Below are 16,885 nucleotides of genomic sequence, written 5' to 3'. Positions count from 1 at the left end.
TTAGAAGGCTATCTCCTTATCTTCAACTGTTAAGAAAATTGTTATGTCTTCACCTTTTGTCATGTGACTCGCAGTGCCTTCCTGTGGGAGGAGAGTCCTTCCTTGCCCCACAGATTTCCAGCTTGGCCAGAGGGCTGTGAGCAGAATGTGACCTCCCCTACCTTGACCAGCCCTGTGCCTTCTCTCACCTTTCCTATTCAGTGAGCAGTTAGAGTGCTAAAGGTGGGGTTTGGAATTCTTCTGTGGCCTCGCCTTCACACTGATCCCACATTTTGAATTACCAAGACTTCTGGATTCTACCTTCTTGTATTTTTTGACTATGCATACTTTTCCTAGGTCATGTTTCTGTTGGCCTGGACTGACCTGTTGTCTGCCCTCATCTGGTCCACAAACTATTGCCTGCAGCCAGACTCGCTGGAGCACTGCAGGCTTCATGTTTTACATGTTTATTGTCTGTGTCTAAGTCAGCCTTCGTGCAACAGTGACTGGGTTGAGTACTAGCACACAGGTGGTACAGCTCACAGACCCTAAAATACCATATGCCCTTTACAGACAAAGTTTGTCCACTCCTGATCTAGGTTACTGGAGTCACTTTTTTAACTTTCTGTTTTCTCTGCCCCCGTTTCCCCCTTCACCCCTCAATAATCACTGAAGCCGGCTTATTGTTATTTTCTTTTTGTTTTAACACAAATCTGATTGTTTTTCTCATATTTAAAACTGTTCTCTGACTTCCTGTTATCCTTATGATAAATGCACACTCAGCATGATTATAGTCTTCAAAATCTGGCTTCTGCTTACCTCTCCAGTTTCTCTCTTTCATACCTTAACCCCTTTTTCACTTTCACTCTGCTTTAGGCCTTCTTGAACTTTAGTTTTTGTCATGCTATCTCTTATTTCGAGGTCTTCTCATATACTTTTCTTAATTTCCCCTTTTGCTACAGCCCATGTCCTTCTTTGCAAATTCTTATACATCCTTCAGGTCTCGGATCAGGTATTATTTTCCTTTGGAAATCTTTCTTTGACTTCTTAAATCTGAGTTAGGTGTCCTTTACACATATTCTTATAGTGCTGTACTTGCCTTGTAATTGTTGTTTTGTTGTTCATCATCTGCTCTAAATCAGGTGACTTCTCTCTTTGTGCCCGACTACTATACAGTAGTATAGAATCAGTGGCAATAAAATGGACATTTCAGCACACTAAGAGAGAGAGATGTGTTACAGGGTTTCACTTGTCTTTTATTCCCTTTTAAACATGGAGTCCAACAATACTGCAGCAGTATTTCCAGTGCTTTAGTCCCTCTGCCTAAAAGTAGGAACTGCATCAGTCAGGTGGTTCTGAGCTTTGAAGATATTACACAGCTCTGTGGGGAGCAAACAATAGAGAGAGCTGAATACAGCCAGTAGCTGGGCTCTGCAGAAAACTTCCAGACCACTGCTCTAGCACCTAGTGCAGGGGTATCATTTTCTCCTACAGTTTTATCGTGGGCTGCTAGGTTGTGGCCCTGGGTTGTGGCCAATAAGGAAATTCACTCACAGCTCCCAGGGTTTATTAATCCCATGGAACCTTTCAGAGGCATGCAATCTTGTTTATCTCAAAATCTCTCCCTACATTGATTAGGAATGCATTTTGTACTGTATAGTGAGAGGCAGGATGTGTAGTGGTTTGTAGTGATAATGAACGGGTTAGAGTCTCTGTGCCTTGTTTTCCTCATCTGTAAAGTGAAGATAATAAAGGTGCCTGTCTCACAGGGCAGTTGTGAGGACTAAATGAGTTAAACAAATTAATGTAAGTTTATGTAAAGTGCTTAGAGTAGTGCCGTGCGCATGTTGCCTCTTACTATACATACTGTAGAATATGTAGGATCAAGCAGAAGGATCCTAAAACAAAAGCATGGCATGTGTTTTTTATTCTTCCTCAGCACAGACACATATAAAAGTATCTAGCGACTTTCTTATCTGGCTCAAGAACAGTGGTCATAAATTTCTTAATGATTTTTGTCCAAAAAATGGTGAGGGAAGTTCAGGGGGTGTTTTCCTGAGGAACCCTCAAACATTTGGCTTTATTGTCTGTTTTCCCTTCTGTGCGTGCACACTCTGAAGATACAGTCGTGCTTTGACTTCCTTATTGCTCTATGCTTAGCTCAAGTAGCTTATCTGGCATACGGAAGAAACATATTGCGTATTTGTTGACTAAGTGAATGAATGAATGTGTTTCTATTGCTGAGGGAGGTTTTCATAATTTGGTGTTTACCTTTAGATAATCCTAATTCTGATTCTATAACATTGTAGGTGAAAAGTCTAGAAAGCAAAGAAAGTAGAAAAATTAACGTGGCTCTAAAGTTAAGGCACTTTAAGCTTCTTTAGTTAGAATAGTACTGCTGCAAATGTCCACAAGGCCTATGTCTGTTAGAATATAATACAGTGATACCTTTACTTTTAAAATTTTCATTTCTGATTTCAAATGTAGCACAAGATCATTGTTATTTCCATGAATACTATGCATATTTCAAAAATTAGTGCACATATTTTTTCCAAAGGGTTATTTTTGCCCCTGAAATGTCTAATTATCAAAATTTGATTCCTTCTTAGATTTAATTTTATTACATTTAGAGTTTTAAAACTCTTTTTGTTGTTGTTAAAATCTACAGTTTGTAGTTAATTGGATAGAAACGTAGGGTTCACTTTAAAGAAATTGTTTGGCTGCATCTTTTAGTTAAACAGAACCAAAGATCAATATTGGCTCAATATCTAAACTAGAGAAATAGCAAATTACTCTAACGTTTAATTTTTACAATAATTTTAATGGTTAAATATCTAATTTTAAAAACTTGATCAGGAGCTAGCATGTACAAGTGTTGATTGAGCACGAAATTAAAATTCATCTTTTAAAACAGTTATTAATAGTAATGAAACAAAACTGTTAGGGAAACCAGGATTTTTAAACACAAAAGCTAATTCACAAATTTGCTTTTGAGTCATAATATACAGCAAGGTTATCATGACTTTCAAATCCCGAGTTTTTCCTGTAAAACCATTGTCTATGTGTTAATAAAATAAAGCATATTCAGTGAATATGAGTTACTGGGTTTCCCCCATTATCCAAAAGTAGAATGTTCCTATGAAACTTTTCGTAAGCCGAAATGGCAATTGTGAGGAAGCAGTTACCTTAGGACACATCTTGCTAACAGATGCACAGAATACATCGAAATACAGCACAGATGCTCACAGACACCTTTCAAAGCTCTGGGGGCTTGATGCTGAGATGCGGGGTGTGCCCCCGGGGAAGGAGCCTGGTGGTGCTGCTTTCCCTGCTCGGGTGTGTGCTGCCTCTGGAAGAGCTCCCTGAGATCACGGAACGCTGTTTATGCTCTTCACCTTTTTTCGTAAAAGTAAAAATCTTCTTTGGATTTTTTTCGGTTAGCGAAAGAAAACAGGTACTAACGTAGGTCTTTTGTAAAAGCGAAATGGTGTAAAGCAAACTTGAAAAGTGGGGGACCTATACTCACACACACCCACCCACCCCAGAATTATAAGTGTACAGCTTGAGGAATTTTCACAAACAGAACATAACCATGTGATAAACACTCAGATCAAGAAATAGAACATTAGGAGTAACACAGAAGCTCCCCATCCCATGCTCTTCCAGCCGCTGCTACCAACAGAGGTAACCCGTATCCTTACTACTAGCACCATAGGTTAATTTTTGCCTATCTTGAGCCTTACTTAAATGAAATTATACAGTACATACACTTTTGAGTCTAATTTCTTTTGTTCAGTATTACGTTTCTTTTGTTCAATATTATGCATGTGAGATCCAGTCATGTTGTCACATAATTGTAGTTTATTCACTATAGCATCACAATTATTATCCATTCTACTGCCGCTGGGCAATGTCTGATTGTTTTTGATGGGTAGTTTCCAATTTGGGGCTTTTATAAATAATTCTTCTAGGAACGTTTTGTACACATTATTTAGTGAAATTTATATATGTTGGGTATATACTTTGAAATAAAATGTCCATCAGGTTTTAACTCCTCATTCTAATACATAAGTGGACAGCCAATGATTACTAGATATTTGAAGAAATCTTCCAGGATGAAAGAGAAGAGAAAGGAATGAACCCAAAGAATCAAAATGAAAAATGTAATAGAAGAATTTGAAGAAATTTCTAGAAAGCAGAACAGAAAGACAAAAGAGGTAGAAAATAGGAGAGAAAAGTCAAAAGTCTTAAAAGGGAAGAAATTTAAATATAAATTATAAGAAAACTTCCCTAAAACTGAAAGACATGTATTTCTATATGGAAGGGATTCTCAGCACAATAGATGATAAAAGACTCATAATCAAGGCATATCATTATGTGATCAAATAAAATACATGTTTTATCATAAATGTCACTTCTTTCAAAAAAAAAAAAGGCACATCATTCTGAACACCATGAATAAAGTGAGGATTAAGAGGAAGGAAACAATTCACATTCAAAGGATCAGGAATCAGAATGGCATTGGAGTTTGCAACAGCTACATTGGAAGCTAGAAAACCATGGAACAGTGTCTCAATTCCTGAGGGAAAATTATTAACTACTTAGAATTCTGCATCTAGGGTAACTTTTAATCAAGTATAAGGGTAGAATGAAATCATTTTCAGACATGCAAGGATTGAAAACACTGTCTTCTGTGACCCCTTTCTCAGGAAGCTACGGAAGGAATGTGCTCCCAGAAGATATGGATGCAGCAAATAGGGACTTACCACAGAGAGGGGGGAAGGGGATTGTCAGGATGAGAGTGAGCAGTTCTGGGATTACAGCCATGCAACAGGCCCAGAGAGCAACCAGTCCAATTGCAGCAGGAAGATAGAGGGTCCTGGGAAGGGGGTTTCCAGGAATTTTTTTTCTTTAAGGAAAAAAAAGGACTTTGATTAATTTTTTGGCATTTGAGTATTTGGAAACTGATAAATATTTTCACTGACCTCATAGAATAAAAGGAAGCATATAAATAGAGTGTACAAGAAATGATATTTCATAGTGATCATACTCTAACTACTGATTACTGATTTGTCACAAATTAATTGACTATATTGTGAGGATATATGTTTTTGGGGTGGAAGTGAGGAGGTGGGAATTAGTAGTGTAAGAGAGCTAAATTCTCATATACTATATTAGGAGTTCATAGGTGATTTTTAAAATCAATAAATTGAAAAATAGCAGTATAAACATATTATTTAGACCTATGTAAGTAAATACCAAGAGAAACAGCTAAAAAACGATGAAAGCATTTGTTTTTAATGAATGAAATTGGGAGGAGAGGTAAGGTGGGTCAGAGGACTACCTGTTTTTCACTTACTGACCTTTTGGTACTGTTTGATTATTTTTAAAGGTGATAAAAGTGTGTGCATGCATTACTTGATAAAACTAAAAACGAAAACAAATATTAATGACAGGTTCCTTTAAGGAGCATTAGGATTAAAGTGTACCCAGTAAAAAGGAGTCAGGTGTAGAGAAGAAGAAACGTAAATTTACCTTTTGTTTTAAAAGGGTTTTTAAAATGTTGTTTATTTCTGGGATTTGTTTTGTTTTATTCTAGGGCTTCAAAAACAAACCAAAAAAGATGGGTCACATAAAGGCAGACTTGATTGATGTTGACTTAATCAGAGGTGAGTTCTAAAGTTGGATTGTTTCTTAGGTATATCATTATATTATTTCATAGTGGTACTAAAGATTCTTTTTGGATATCTTCCCTATATGATGGTATACTTTAATTTCCAAAAGTAGTGTTCTTCCTGCATCATTCAGGCTTTAGCATTTTTTCCCCTTTGCTTTATACTGTGTGGCTATGTAAATTACATGGTTTCCATGAGCGTGAAAGAGAGGAACTTGGAGACTTGCTGCTGTGTAATGAAGAAAAATATATTGTATACCATTCAAACAAGCCTGACTTATTTTGAGCTCCTGTCCTAGTGATTGAGGCAAAAGTTAGTATATATAATGAACATCTAAGAGGATTCTTTTTCACTGAACAGGTTATGTGCTGATTTTTGCTCTCACCTGTTTTTAACGTACTGTTACAAGTGGGCATTAGCCTAGTGTACATAAATGTTTGATGTTTTGTTTTATTGTATATTTAAAGGCTCAACATTTGCCAAAGCCAAACCTGAAATTCCGTGGACATCTCTGACTCGGAAGGGGCTTGTTCGAGTTGTATTTTTTCCATTTTTCAGCAATTGGTGGATTCAGGTTACCTCTTTAAGAATCTTTGTTTGGCTGCTACTGCTTTACCTCATGCAAGGTAATTGGAGGAGTTGGGATAAATTATGACAGTTTCTTTTTGCTGCTGTTGCTATTAGATCATGCAGACCTTACTGTTCTTACATGTACCCTTTCATTTGATGGTTTCACGTACAAAGAAAGAAGGGACATACACCATTTGGAGATCATCTTAAATTTATTGGCTCAGAGAGAGCAAACATGATTGTCTAACTCTTCTCTCTTGAATTTCTTTCTACCTGTCTCACTGGCCAGGCCTTTTCAAACTTTTCCTGTGTCTGACCTTTGACTATTGGATTACCTCTAGGTTGGATTGGGATTCTCTTCTCTTCTCTAGGTACTCTCATCAAGCCTTGTACCTTTAAATATAATTGATATACTGGTGATTCTCAAATTTATATTTTCAGGCCAGATCTCTCTGCTGAACTTCAGGCTTGTAAATACAACTGCCTGTTTGACATTTCCATATGGAGATTTCATAGGTATCTTGAACTTAATCATATCCAAAGTGGAACTCCTGATTTTTTTTTTATAATCTTTTCTTTTATACAGTCTTATTCCTCTTTAGGTTTTATCCCATTTCATTAAATGATGCCATCAGCTACCCAGTTTTCAAGCGAAAAATTGTCTTCCTATTCTACTCTACCATAAACCCTCATATTCCATCTGTCACCAAGTCTGTAAGTTTGACCTCCAGAACATGTCCTGGCGACTTATCCCAGTCTCTGCTGCCACCATAGTCCACAGCACCACCATCCCTTCACCTAGATCACTGGAATAACATCTACTCTGAGCTTTCTTTCTGCCCATCACTCTTTTCACAGCAATTAGAGAAATCTTTTGAAATGGAAACCCTATCATGTCAATTTCCTGCTTTTTTAAGTCCGTTTAGTGACTTCTCATTGCCCTTGGAATAGAAACCCAAACTCCTCACCAGGACCTCCAGTGCCCTACGTTATCTGTCCCCTGCTAACCTGTCGGATGCCATGTCTTAACCACTCTCCTCCTTGCTTACTCTAGGCATAAGGCCTTTTTCTATTCCTCACCCAGGGTTTTTCTTTCTGTTTGAAACAATCATAAGGCTTTTCATGTGGCTATCTTTTCTGTCATCTTTAGGATCTGTGCTCAGATGTAACTTTCACAGAAAGGCCATCCCTGTCTATACTTTCTAAGTAGTCGTACCACCCCTCAGTCACTGTCACAGGAGTCTATGTTAATTTCTGTATTACACATCACTACCTGGTGTTTTTTCTCGTCTCACTATGTGCAGGGGCCCAGTGTACACTCTTTACTATACTCCATTGCCTACCAGGAACACTTTCTGAAAGAGGGCAGCGTAGATATGGTTATACCTGAGCAAACAGACATGACTTAGAACAAAGAGTAGGTGAAAGTTGAAGGTTGGGTTAGGGTGAAAGGATTTGGGGTGATTTTTGTTTTCTTTTATCTGTGTCAGTTTTTTTTTTTTTTTTTAATTAATTTATTTATTTTTGGCTGTGTTGGGTCTTCATTTCTGTGCGAGGGCTTTTCTCTAGTTGCGGCAAGTGGGGGCCACTCTTCATCGCGGTGCGCGGGCCTCTCACTGTCGCGGCCTCTCGTTGCAGAGCACAGGCTCCAGACGCACAGGCTCAGTAGTTGTGGCTCACGGGCCCAGCTGCTCCGCGGCATGTGGGATCTTCCCAGACCAGGGCTCGAACCCGTGTCCCCTGCATTGGCAGGCAGATTCTCAACCACTGCGCCACCAGGGAAGCCCTGTGTCAGTTTTTTTGAATTGTTTTCATAACTGTCATTTAGTTGCTGCATAATATTCCATCATGTGGACACACCATCATTTCAAACTATCATTTTAATGTCTGTATGAGTCTATCATAAGGATTTACCATAAACACTTTTTATAACTGCTTTATAGTCCATTATATAAAAGTACCGTAATTTACATAACTCTTCCCATGTAATGAGCATTAAGTTGTTTCTAGTTTTTTCTTATTAATAATACCATCATGAACAAAATTTTTCATATTTCGTATTATTTCTTTGGAATTTATTGTCTGGAATAGAATTAACAGATAAAAGAATGTAAACGTTTTAAGGCTTTTAGTGCATATAGTGAAATTGCTGGTGACACAATTCTTTTGGAAAGTAGTGGATTCTGTTTTACCACAATCTTAGCATTATCATAATTTTAAAAATTGTTACCTAATTTGATATACGAAAATTAGTATTTTACTTGTTTAATGTGCATTTCTTTGGTCACTTGTAAGGGTGAAATTAAATATTTTTCCACATGTTTGTTATTAAAGAATTTCTGTCTTACTGAGATAAATTATATATATTAAATTTTCATATACACCATGGTCTATTTCTGGACTATATATTCTGCACCATCAGTTTGTCTGGTTATTCTCATATCTGTGTCACATTTCTTTAATTACTGTAGCTATTTAATGTGTAGTAACATTGAGCAGGACAAGTATTCCTCTATTATTCTGTGTTTTTCAATATTTTCTCTTAGGTGTTCTTACTTGCTTATTCTTTGCAAAATAATTTAGAATGATTTTATCATGATCAAAGACCAAAAAAAAAAAAATTGGAATTTGGATTGGAACTACCTTCTCACCACTCCCCACTCCAAAATATAGGTATAGATATATTTGGAGGGAATGGGGAGAAAATTGATATATCTCTCCTTTTTAATTAATTAATTTATTTTATTTATTTATTTTTGGCTGTACTGGGTCTTTGCTGCGCACGGGCTTTCTCTAGTTGCGGTGAGCGGGAGCTACTCTTTGTTGCGGTGCGCGGGCTTCTCATTGCGGTGGCTTCTCTTGTTGCAGAGCACGGGCTCTAGGCACACGGGCTGCAGTAGTTGTAGCACGCGGACTCAGTAGTTGTGGCTTGCGGGCTCTAGAGCGCAGGCTCAGTAGTTGTGGCGCACGGGCTTAGTTGCTCCGCGGCATATGGGATCTTCCTGGACCAGGGCTCAAACTCGTGCCCCCTGCATTGGCAGGTGAATTCTTAACCACTGCACCACCAGGGAAGCCCGATATAGCTCTCCTTTTAATCAAGTCTTCTGTTATATCTTTCTGTAAAGCTTTGTAGGAATTTTTTTTTTTCTTATAAGGCCTGCATAGATCTTGTTAAACTCAATTTTTTTTTCATTGTGGTAAAATATACATGAAATTTACCATCTTAACCATTTTTAAGTATACAGTTCAATGACATTAATTACATTCACATTGTTAGGCAGCCATCACCACCATCCATCTCCAGAAGTTTTTTCATTTTTCCAAACTGAAACTCTGTACCCATAAATCAATAACTCTCCAATTACTCCTACCCCCAGCCAACCACCCTTCTACTTTCTGTCTCTATGAATTTGACCACTCTGAGTACCTCATATAAGTGGAATCACACAGTATTTGTCCTTATTTCACTTAGCATAACGTCTTCAGGATTCATCCATTTGTAGCATGTGTCAGAATTTCCTTCCTGTTTGAGGATGAATAATAACTGTATGTATACACCACATTTTGTTTATATGTATCATCCATCAGGGGATGCTTGGGGGCTTCCACATTAAAGTAAAATATTTTATGTTTTTGTTTTTGTTGCTGCTGCTGTAGGTATGAGGCTCTTTTTGTTTGTTTTATGTGTTTTAACTGGTGATTGCTGTTACACTTGAAAGCCTTTAGTTTATACTTAAGGTTGTTATAACCAGCCACTTTTTAAACTCTCATTATTTCTAATAGTTTTTCGGTGCTTCTCTCAGATTTTCTAATTATACAACCATATTGTTGGCATAATGAAAATTTGGTCTCCTCTTTTTTCATACATTTCATTTACTTGTATTGAATTAGTCAACATTTCAGAGCAGTGTTAAGTGATAACAGTAAGAGTGATCGTAATGTTTTGTTCCTATTCAGAATGTTTTCATTAATATGATGCATGTTGATTTTACTTATATATTCTTTAGTATATGTGCTGCCAAAGCAAGCACTACTTATATATATTCTTTAGCATGTTAAGGACATATTTTTATATTCCTAGTATTTTAGAAAAGATTGGCATTTAAGATTAATTACAAATCAGGAACAAATGTCTATTTTTATAGAATGCTTTTTCACTACTAGAGTTGGACCAGACTTCACAGGTTAAAGGCACAGCCCTTCCCAAGAGACACCAGCCTTACTTTGGGAGGCCCTAGGGCTACCCTTACTCTGACCAGCTGGCTACAGTTTTGAGAGTCCCCCACTCATTCCCTCAGAGTTAATAATTCACTAGAATGACTCAAAGCACTCAGGAAAGTGCTGTCATTATAGTTTTATTGTAGCAGAAGGATACAAATTAGAAGGGGTGCATAGGGCAAAGTCTGGGAGGGCTTCAATCAGGAAGTTTTTGTCGTCCTCAGGGATGTGTTACCCTTCCATCCATGATGGATAGCAATATGCACAAGGTATTGCCAACAAGAGAAGCTCACCCAAGCTTTGGTATCCAGAGTTTTTATTGAGGGTTTATTATGTAGGCCTGTTTGATTGAGTCACTGGCCAAGGAGTTAAACTCAGTCTTTAGCTCCCATTCCCTCCCCAAAGGTCAGGCTGATACAGTGTGGCTCAAAACCCCAGCCCTCTAATTCCATAGTTGGTCTTTCTGGTGCGGCTACTCCTATCCTTAGTCATTTTTTTGGCATAAACTATCCTCTATGGTCCAAAGGACCCACCATGAACAACAGAGATACTTCATCATTTGGAAAATTACAAGGGTTTAGGGGTTACCTCCCAGGAATCAGGGACACAGGCCTTTTACACAGTTGGCAATTGAGATGATACATATGCATGCAATCAAAACTACATCGTATTAAATTATTAAATTACATCAGTTAAGTCTCAGTCAACAGTTCCTTTAGTGCCTAACATGTCTGTGCCAGGTACTCTTCTAGGCTCTGAGAAAGATTTCCTACTATCCTTCTAGCATAAACCCTATATGATCTTGGTGAATTATTCTTTTGCTGTATTGTCAAATTTACTTTGATAGTATTTCAGTCATTCATTCAACAAATATTGAGTGCTTACTATGTGTCAGGTACTGATCTAGGTACAGCAGTGAACAAAATAGACAGAAATCCCTGCTTTCATGGTGTTACTTTTTAGAGGTAAGTTTATATCCACGTTCACAAGTTAGCAAGGTCTATAGTTTATTGTTTTGGTGCTGTTGTTGTTATGTTTGGGTATCAGGGTATTAGGGAATGGAATTAATTTTACTCCACATAGAAAAGTTTGTATAGCACAAGAATTATCTTTATGTCAAAGTCTGAAAGAACGAATCTGTAAAATTGTATCTGGAAGTTTTGGGAGATAATTTGTGATATCTTTCTGTTTCTTTCATTACTTTTTTCTTTGGACATTTCATACTCACATACAAAGAGGCAATGTAGCATGGCAGTTAACAGTAAGGACTCTGGGACTTCCCTGGCAGTCCAGTGGTTAGGGCTCCATGCTTCCACTGCAAGGGGCATGGGTTCCATCCCTGGTCGGGGAACTAAAATCCTGCATGCCACACCTCGGCCAAAAAAAAAAAAAAAAAGAATAAGGATTCTGGAGCCTGGCTGCCTTGGTTCAAACTCCAGCTCTGTTAATTGCTACATATCACTCTGGGCCCTGGAGAATACTGGGTCTCTGAGCAGAGCAGTACTGCAGAGGGTTATACAGTATCTAGTTGTTTTGTGCTGGAAAGTCTTTCAGAATATCTAGATTGTCATATTTCCAGAAAGGCAGATCCTTTGGACACATCATTCTTCACTTGCTCTGTGATCTAGGGCTTCAGGTTTTCACTCAGCTAATGTGCAGGTGGATTGTATTGTACAAAATTATGTGCTTTCACTTGTATACTTCTTTAAATGATAGATTTTTGGAAAAATAATCTGTAGAGTTATTAGAATTGGTTTTAAAGATAAGCCCTAATGCTTTCCACTTTGAAATCTCTTCTTTTCAGTTATAGCACTCGTGTTCTATTTTATGATGCCTATTGTGAATGTAAGTGAAGTACTTGGACCCTTGTGCCTTATGTTACTCATGGGAACTGTCCACTGTCAAATTGTGTCTACTCAGATAACAAGGCCATCGGGAAACAATGGAAATCGGAGAAGAAGGTGAGATGAGAAATTACACTTGTGGTTGTGTATTTTCTGGGAGAGGCATTGAAGAACAAAATCTTTGAGTAAATTAATAAAAAAATCTTCCTCTTTTGCATATATTTTTCATTATTTTTTTGGCTTAAAAAAAAAACCAAATGCTTTACTTTTACTTTTCTCCCTGATGCTTAGAAACCTTGTCATGAACTTTTAATCCAAGGAGGATGGAGGTTTGTCATTCAGTACCGTTGTTTAAAAGGAAAATTCCTATACTGTATTATTCCTTATCAAAATTTACCTTAAATAATGATTTTAATGAAAAGCATTCTTCTTCATAATTCAGTCTTAAAATTTGGTGAAAATTCACTATAAACAAGGATCTTAGTACATTAGGTTAGTGCTACTAAAATTTTTACCTTTTTTCAATAGTATATAAAAAGAATGGATTTCTAAGTGTTCTAAACTTTTAATAAAGATTTAACTTTTCTACACATTGAATTCATGTCTAGTCTTTATTGATTATGTGCCGTTTGTGGGGTTTGGAACTGTTAAAGGTTTCTTAGATGTATATGGTATTATCTTACAAAAGTCATCTTTCTCAGAGTATCTGTAGATTTTTGTTCCCCCAAGGAGTTACTATATAAGATTTTTTCATTTGGTGCAAAGAATTTCAATATATTTATACTTATTTTTGAATGTTATTTTCAAAACTTTTTTTTTCCAGGAAAGAATATTCCTTGAAAATTCAGTTTAATTGATTTAATGTTTTCTAAGGGAATCAAATATTGTGCTGTGTCTCATTGGTATTTACAGGATATATCTTTTCACTGCATAGGATATCAAAAAATTGATCACTTGCTATTATTTTGTGTTCCCATGATTAAATGTGCCAAATGGGTAGATTTCTGGCATCCATATTTAAAGAAATTGTTCATTCTTTTTTTGGTTCCTGAAAAGACTGTTATTGGTCATACATATGAAAATTTTCCTTCTAGTTATGTTTTTGAATGGCATTTCTATTTATTTAATGAACAAACAAAATGGTAACTTAGCACTTTGTTCTGGAACCTGTTTTTGCCCTTAAGTCAGAAATGTTCCGATATAATTTATCCTCGTTATATGAAGTTCATTATACTTAATTTCAGGTAGTAGTCAGTAGGGATGTTCTGAGTAGAAACAGAAAAGGTCCTGAATAATCTAAAGTTGTTGAAATATTTTTTTTGTAGAAAATTACGAAAAACTGTAAATGGTGATGGGAGCCGAGAAAATGGAAATAACTCCTCTGATAAAGCCAGAGGAACAGAAACTTTGGAATCTGCACCCTTTAATGGTGGTTTTTGGGGGACTCTCTTTGGCAATAGGTGGGAAGTCTTACATTGGAATTTTTACTTGATTTTGTGTTCACATTAGTGTTTACATAGTATATAATCTGATTAGGTTTTAGGAATACGCAGTGTAAGCATATTATCATTGTGGTGGGATTTTTAAAGGTTCTGGAATGATTTGCTTATTTGAAATGTCACCACTGTCTGTCATGTTACCCATTAGTCCAGTCATCTACCATAAAAGTGTCATTCTGTTTGATCTTTAGTGGTTTTTTAGACCACAAGATTATGGAAATATAAATACTCTTGAAGGGTAAATATTTTAAGTCATATTGGCCAACATCTTGAGAGAAAGAAGAATTTTTAAAAGATGAGGTATTTTTCAGTGTGAGAGCTGATTCCTCTTTAGATGTGGGGTGCAGGACAGGAGGCTGGTGTCGATGGGCTGTAGGACAGAAAGGGAAATGAATCCAAGACGCATTCAACCTCCTTCATGATTTTGTAAGTTGTAACAGCGCTAGTGTGACTCGAAGAAATCCTTATTTTATCATATGTTAATGTTTGTGACTCAAAAGTAAAGTGCTTTTGCAGTTTTGTTTTTGAAGACGAAGTATGTTCACATATTTTTCTAAAGATAAGTTGACACTCTTTAGTTGAAGCGTTTGAGTTCTTTGTGCTGAACATTGTGCTGGGCACTGGGCATTCCTCTTCTCAGTGATTTTACCGTCTAATTAGGAAGGTAAGAGTAGCAGGTATGATGCAGTCACCACAATGTAAAAATATCATAAATGATATCATGCTGACTCAAGGCCATGCAGTTCAGCAGAAGGAGTGAGTATTCTGGGGTGAAGTAGTCAGCAGGAGTCAGGGAGGAGCTGAGAGTTGCTGGGCTTTGAAGCACAGGAGAGGGGAAGACATTCTATGAAGTGGCACAAACAGGCAATGTGAGGGCGGGGTTGGCATTGCGTTTGAGAGGGAAGACTGTGGACCCACTTCCTTGCAAAGTCGAAAAGAACAGGCTTCCTCTCAACTAACTGACCCAAGTCTTTGGAGACTAGAGAGGGAACTGGCTTCCTACACCCTGAGGCAAGCTAGAAGCCTGAAACGTACAATTTCTGAATCTTCTTGATTTCCAGAATAATGTATTGTACTCCTCAGAAGTGACTTCATGAAAGGTATTACTTTCAAAAAACTAACTAGTAATCTTTTTTTCCTTTTTAAAAAATAGGATGAAAAGAGTAAAATTAATATGTAGCAAAGGGACAGAGACTGACAATGACTCAGGTTGTCTGCATCCTATCATCAAGAAGAGACAGTGTCGACCAGAGATTAGAATGTGGCAAACAAGAGAGAAAGCAAAATTTTCAGATGGAGAAAAGGGATGCAGGGTAAGATTTAGATGAGAGTAAATATTACAAGGTCTTTTCTTTCCTGTGTAAAATTTTTCTATTCTTAGACTCTGCTAGAAACACAGAATAGGTACTAATAGATTTGTGTCATTTGAAATGTAAAACTACAGGATGTGAAAAGGAGAACATCATGAAGAATAACATGAAGACTGTACCTTATTCTTCTAATTTCTAGGACCAGAACTTGTTATTGCATCTGCCTCTGGTCCAGCCTTAGTAGGAGACTGGTAGATTCAATAAACAGATGAGTGTAGAGGCTGCTGTGTCGTCTTCCAGAGAGGCGGTGATAGTGTGTTAAGGTTTGGGAAACTATTTTCCAGGTTTAGGTACAGGCGTTCTGCTTTACGTCTAAAACTAACTACACTCTTACTTTATAGTCTTGAAATATTTTCTTGTTTGTTAGACTGTGGCATTTACGAATTACAAAAAGCTAATATTTTTGAGCCATTACTGCAACCAAGCACTATTCTAAGTGCTTTACACGTAGTAACTCACTTAATTGTTTCAACAACTCTGTCAGATAGGTGCTTTTATTATCATCGCTTTTCAGATGAGGAAATTGAGGCCCAGAGAGATTTAATTACTTACCTACAGTTACATAGCTAATAAGTAGAAGAGCTGTGATTCAGACTTGAGTTTGACTCAAGCCTGTGCTTCTAACCTCTACATAACACTGCCTCATCATTTAAGCTATTTAGTTTCAAGAAAGTTTAATATTTTTCTTTACTGAGACCAACTAATAGGTAGGTTTGTTCAGTTTTGGTTTAGTTTACTTTTACTGCTTCTTAGTTTTTATACACAAGGCTAACTGGAGTATTTCGGGCTGTCCCCTGTGAGGAAACTGCTGTTCTCTCTGTAGGAGCCGTTCGGGCGTTTGGGCAATGGGATTTCAGATGATCTGTCAAGTGAGGATGATGGTGAAGCCCGGACACAGATGATGGCACTGCGGAGGAGCGTGGAAGGGGCCTCAAGTGACAACGGCTGTGAAGTTAAGAATAGGAAATCAATACTTTCAAGGCACCTAAACACTCAGGTAATTTTTATTTTAGCTTATAAAAGTATAGGCATTAACTCCCAAGTCACAAGGTATTCAACATGTTTTCCTATCGTTTGTTGACAGGTAAAGAAGACCACTTCCAAGTGGTGTCCTGTTGTGCGGGATTCAGATAGTCTGGCTGAATCAGAGTTTGAATCGGCAGCCTTCAGTCAGGTAACGTATCCTTTTTCAAGGCGTATTCTTGAGTGTAATAACTGTATCCATTCCTTTTTGTATTGGTTGTCCTAAAGTTGTGTGTATATTTGCCTGCCCCTCCCCTGCCTCCAACTCTGTGTCTACCTATCTAGAAGCTTTTATATGACTGCTCACCCCCAGAAAGAGAACGAGCTCTTTGTCTTTGATCTAATCTTAAAAGTATCATAGATGATGCCCAGAGAGAGACTCCTCAATCCCTAGATGATGAGAAGCCTACTTAATATTCACTTGGAATATGCAGTTTATTCTTAAGCATCGTTCCTTTGTAAGTGGCATTGATGCTGATGGGGACAGATATTTGAGAAAGGACCCCTGAGAGATGGGAGCAGTAAATCTCATCATGAAAGCTAATGGGAATATTGTACATTTGGGACATTATAATTCAGAGGTGAGGGAGTAGATGGTGGTGGCTTTTGTTTTGATTGACAAGGCAGCTGGGGTTGTGGAAAAACTTTCATACCTATGTTTGTACCGCAGGAGAGCTGCAGTGTCCATCCTTTTCTCAGCCTGATTA

The 16,885-nt window shown here is 37.4% G+C and overlaps 1 protein-coding gene across 3 annotated transcripts in view; it reads left to right on the top strand.

Annotated features, from left to right (window-relative positions):
• PHTF1 (putative homeodomain transcription factor 1) overlaps positions 1–16,885 on the top strand; it is a 61,781-nt gene that overhangs the window by 15,698 nt on the left and 29,198 nt on the right. Inside the window, exons 4-10 of one of the 3 annotated variants that reach the window (XM_059928251.1) lie at positions 5,579–5,648; positions 6,122–6,280; positions 12,247–12,403; positions 13,612–13,746; positions 14,939–15,098; positions 15,979–16,152; positions 16,240–16,329. In XM_059928251.1, the coding sequence (XP_059784234.1) occupies positions 5,579–5,648; positions 6,122–6,280; positions 12,247–12,403; positions 13,612–13,746; positions 14,939–15,098; positions 15,979–16,152; positions 16,240–16,329 (945 nt within the window). Of the gene's footprint in view, positions 1–5,578; positions 5,649–6,121; positions 6,281–12,246; positions 12,404–13,611; positions 13,747–14,938; positions 15,099–15,978; positions 16,153–16,239; positions 16,330–16,885 lie in introns of those variants that run through there. The other 2 variants (XM_059928259.1, XM_059928269.1) reach the window with 2 other exon arrangements.

Source organism: Balaenoptera ricei, chromosome 1, assembly GCF_028023285.1.
Source record: "Balaenoptera ricei isolate mBalRic1 chromosome 1, mBalRic1.hap2, whole genome shotgun sequence".
NCBI lineage: Eukaryota > Metazoa > Chordata > Mammalia > Artiodactyla > Balaenopteridae > Balaenoptera > Balaenoptera ricei.
The sequence above is the reverse complement of the archived record's forward strand: the minus strand, read 5'-3'. Positions and strand labels throughout refer to the sequence as shown.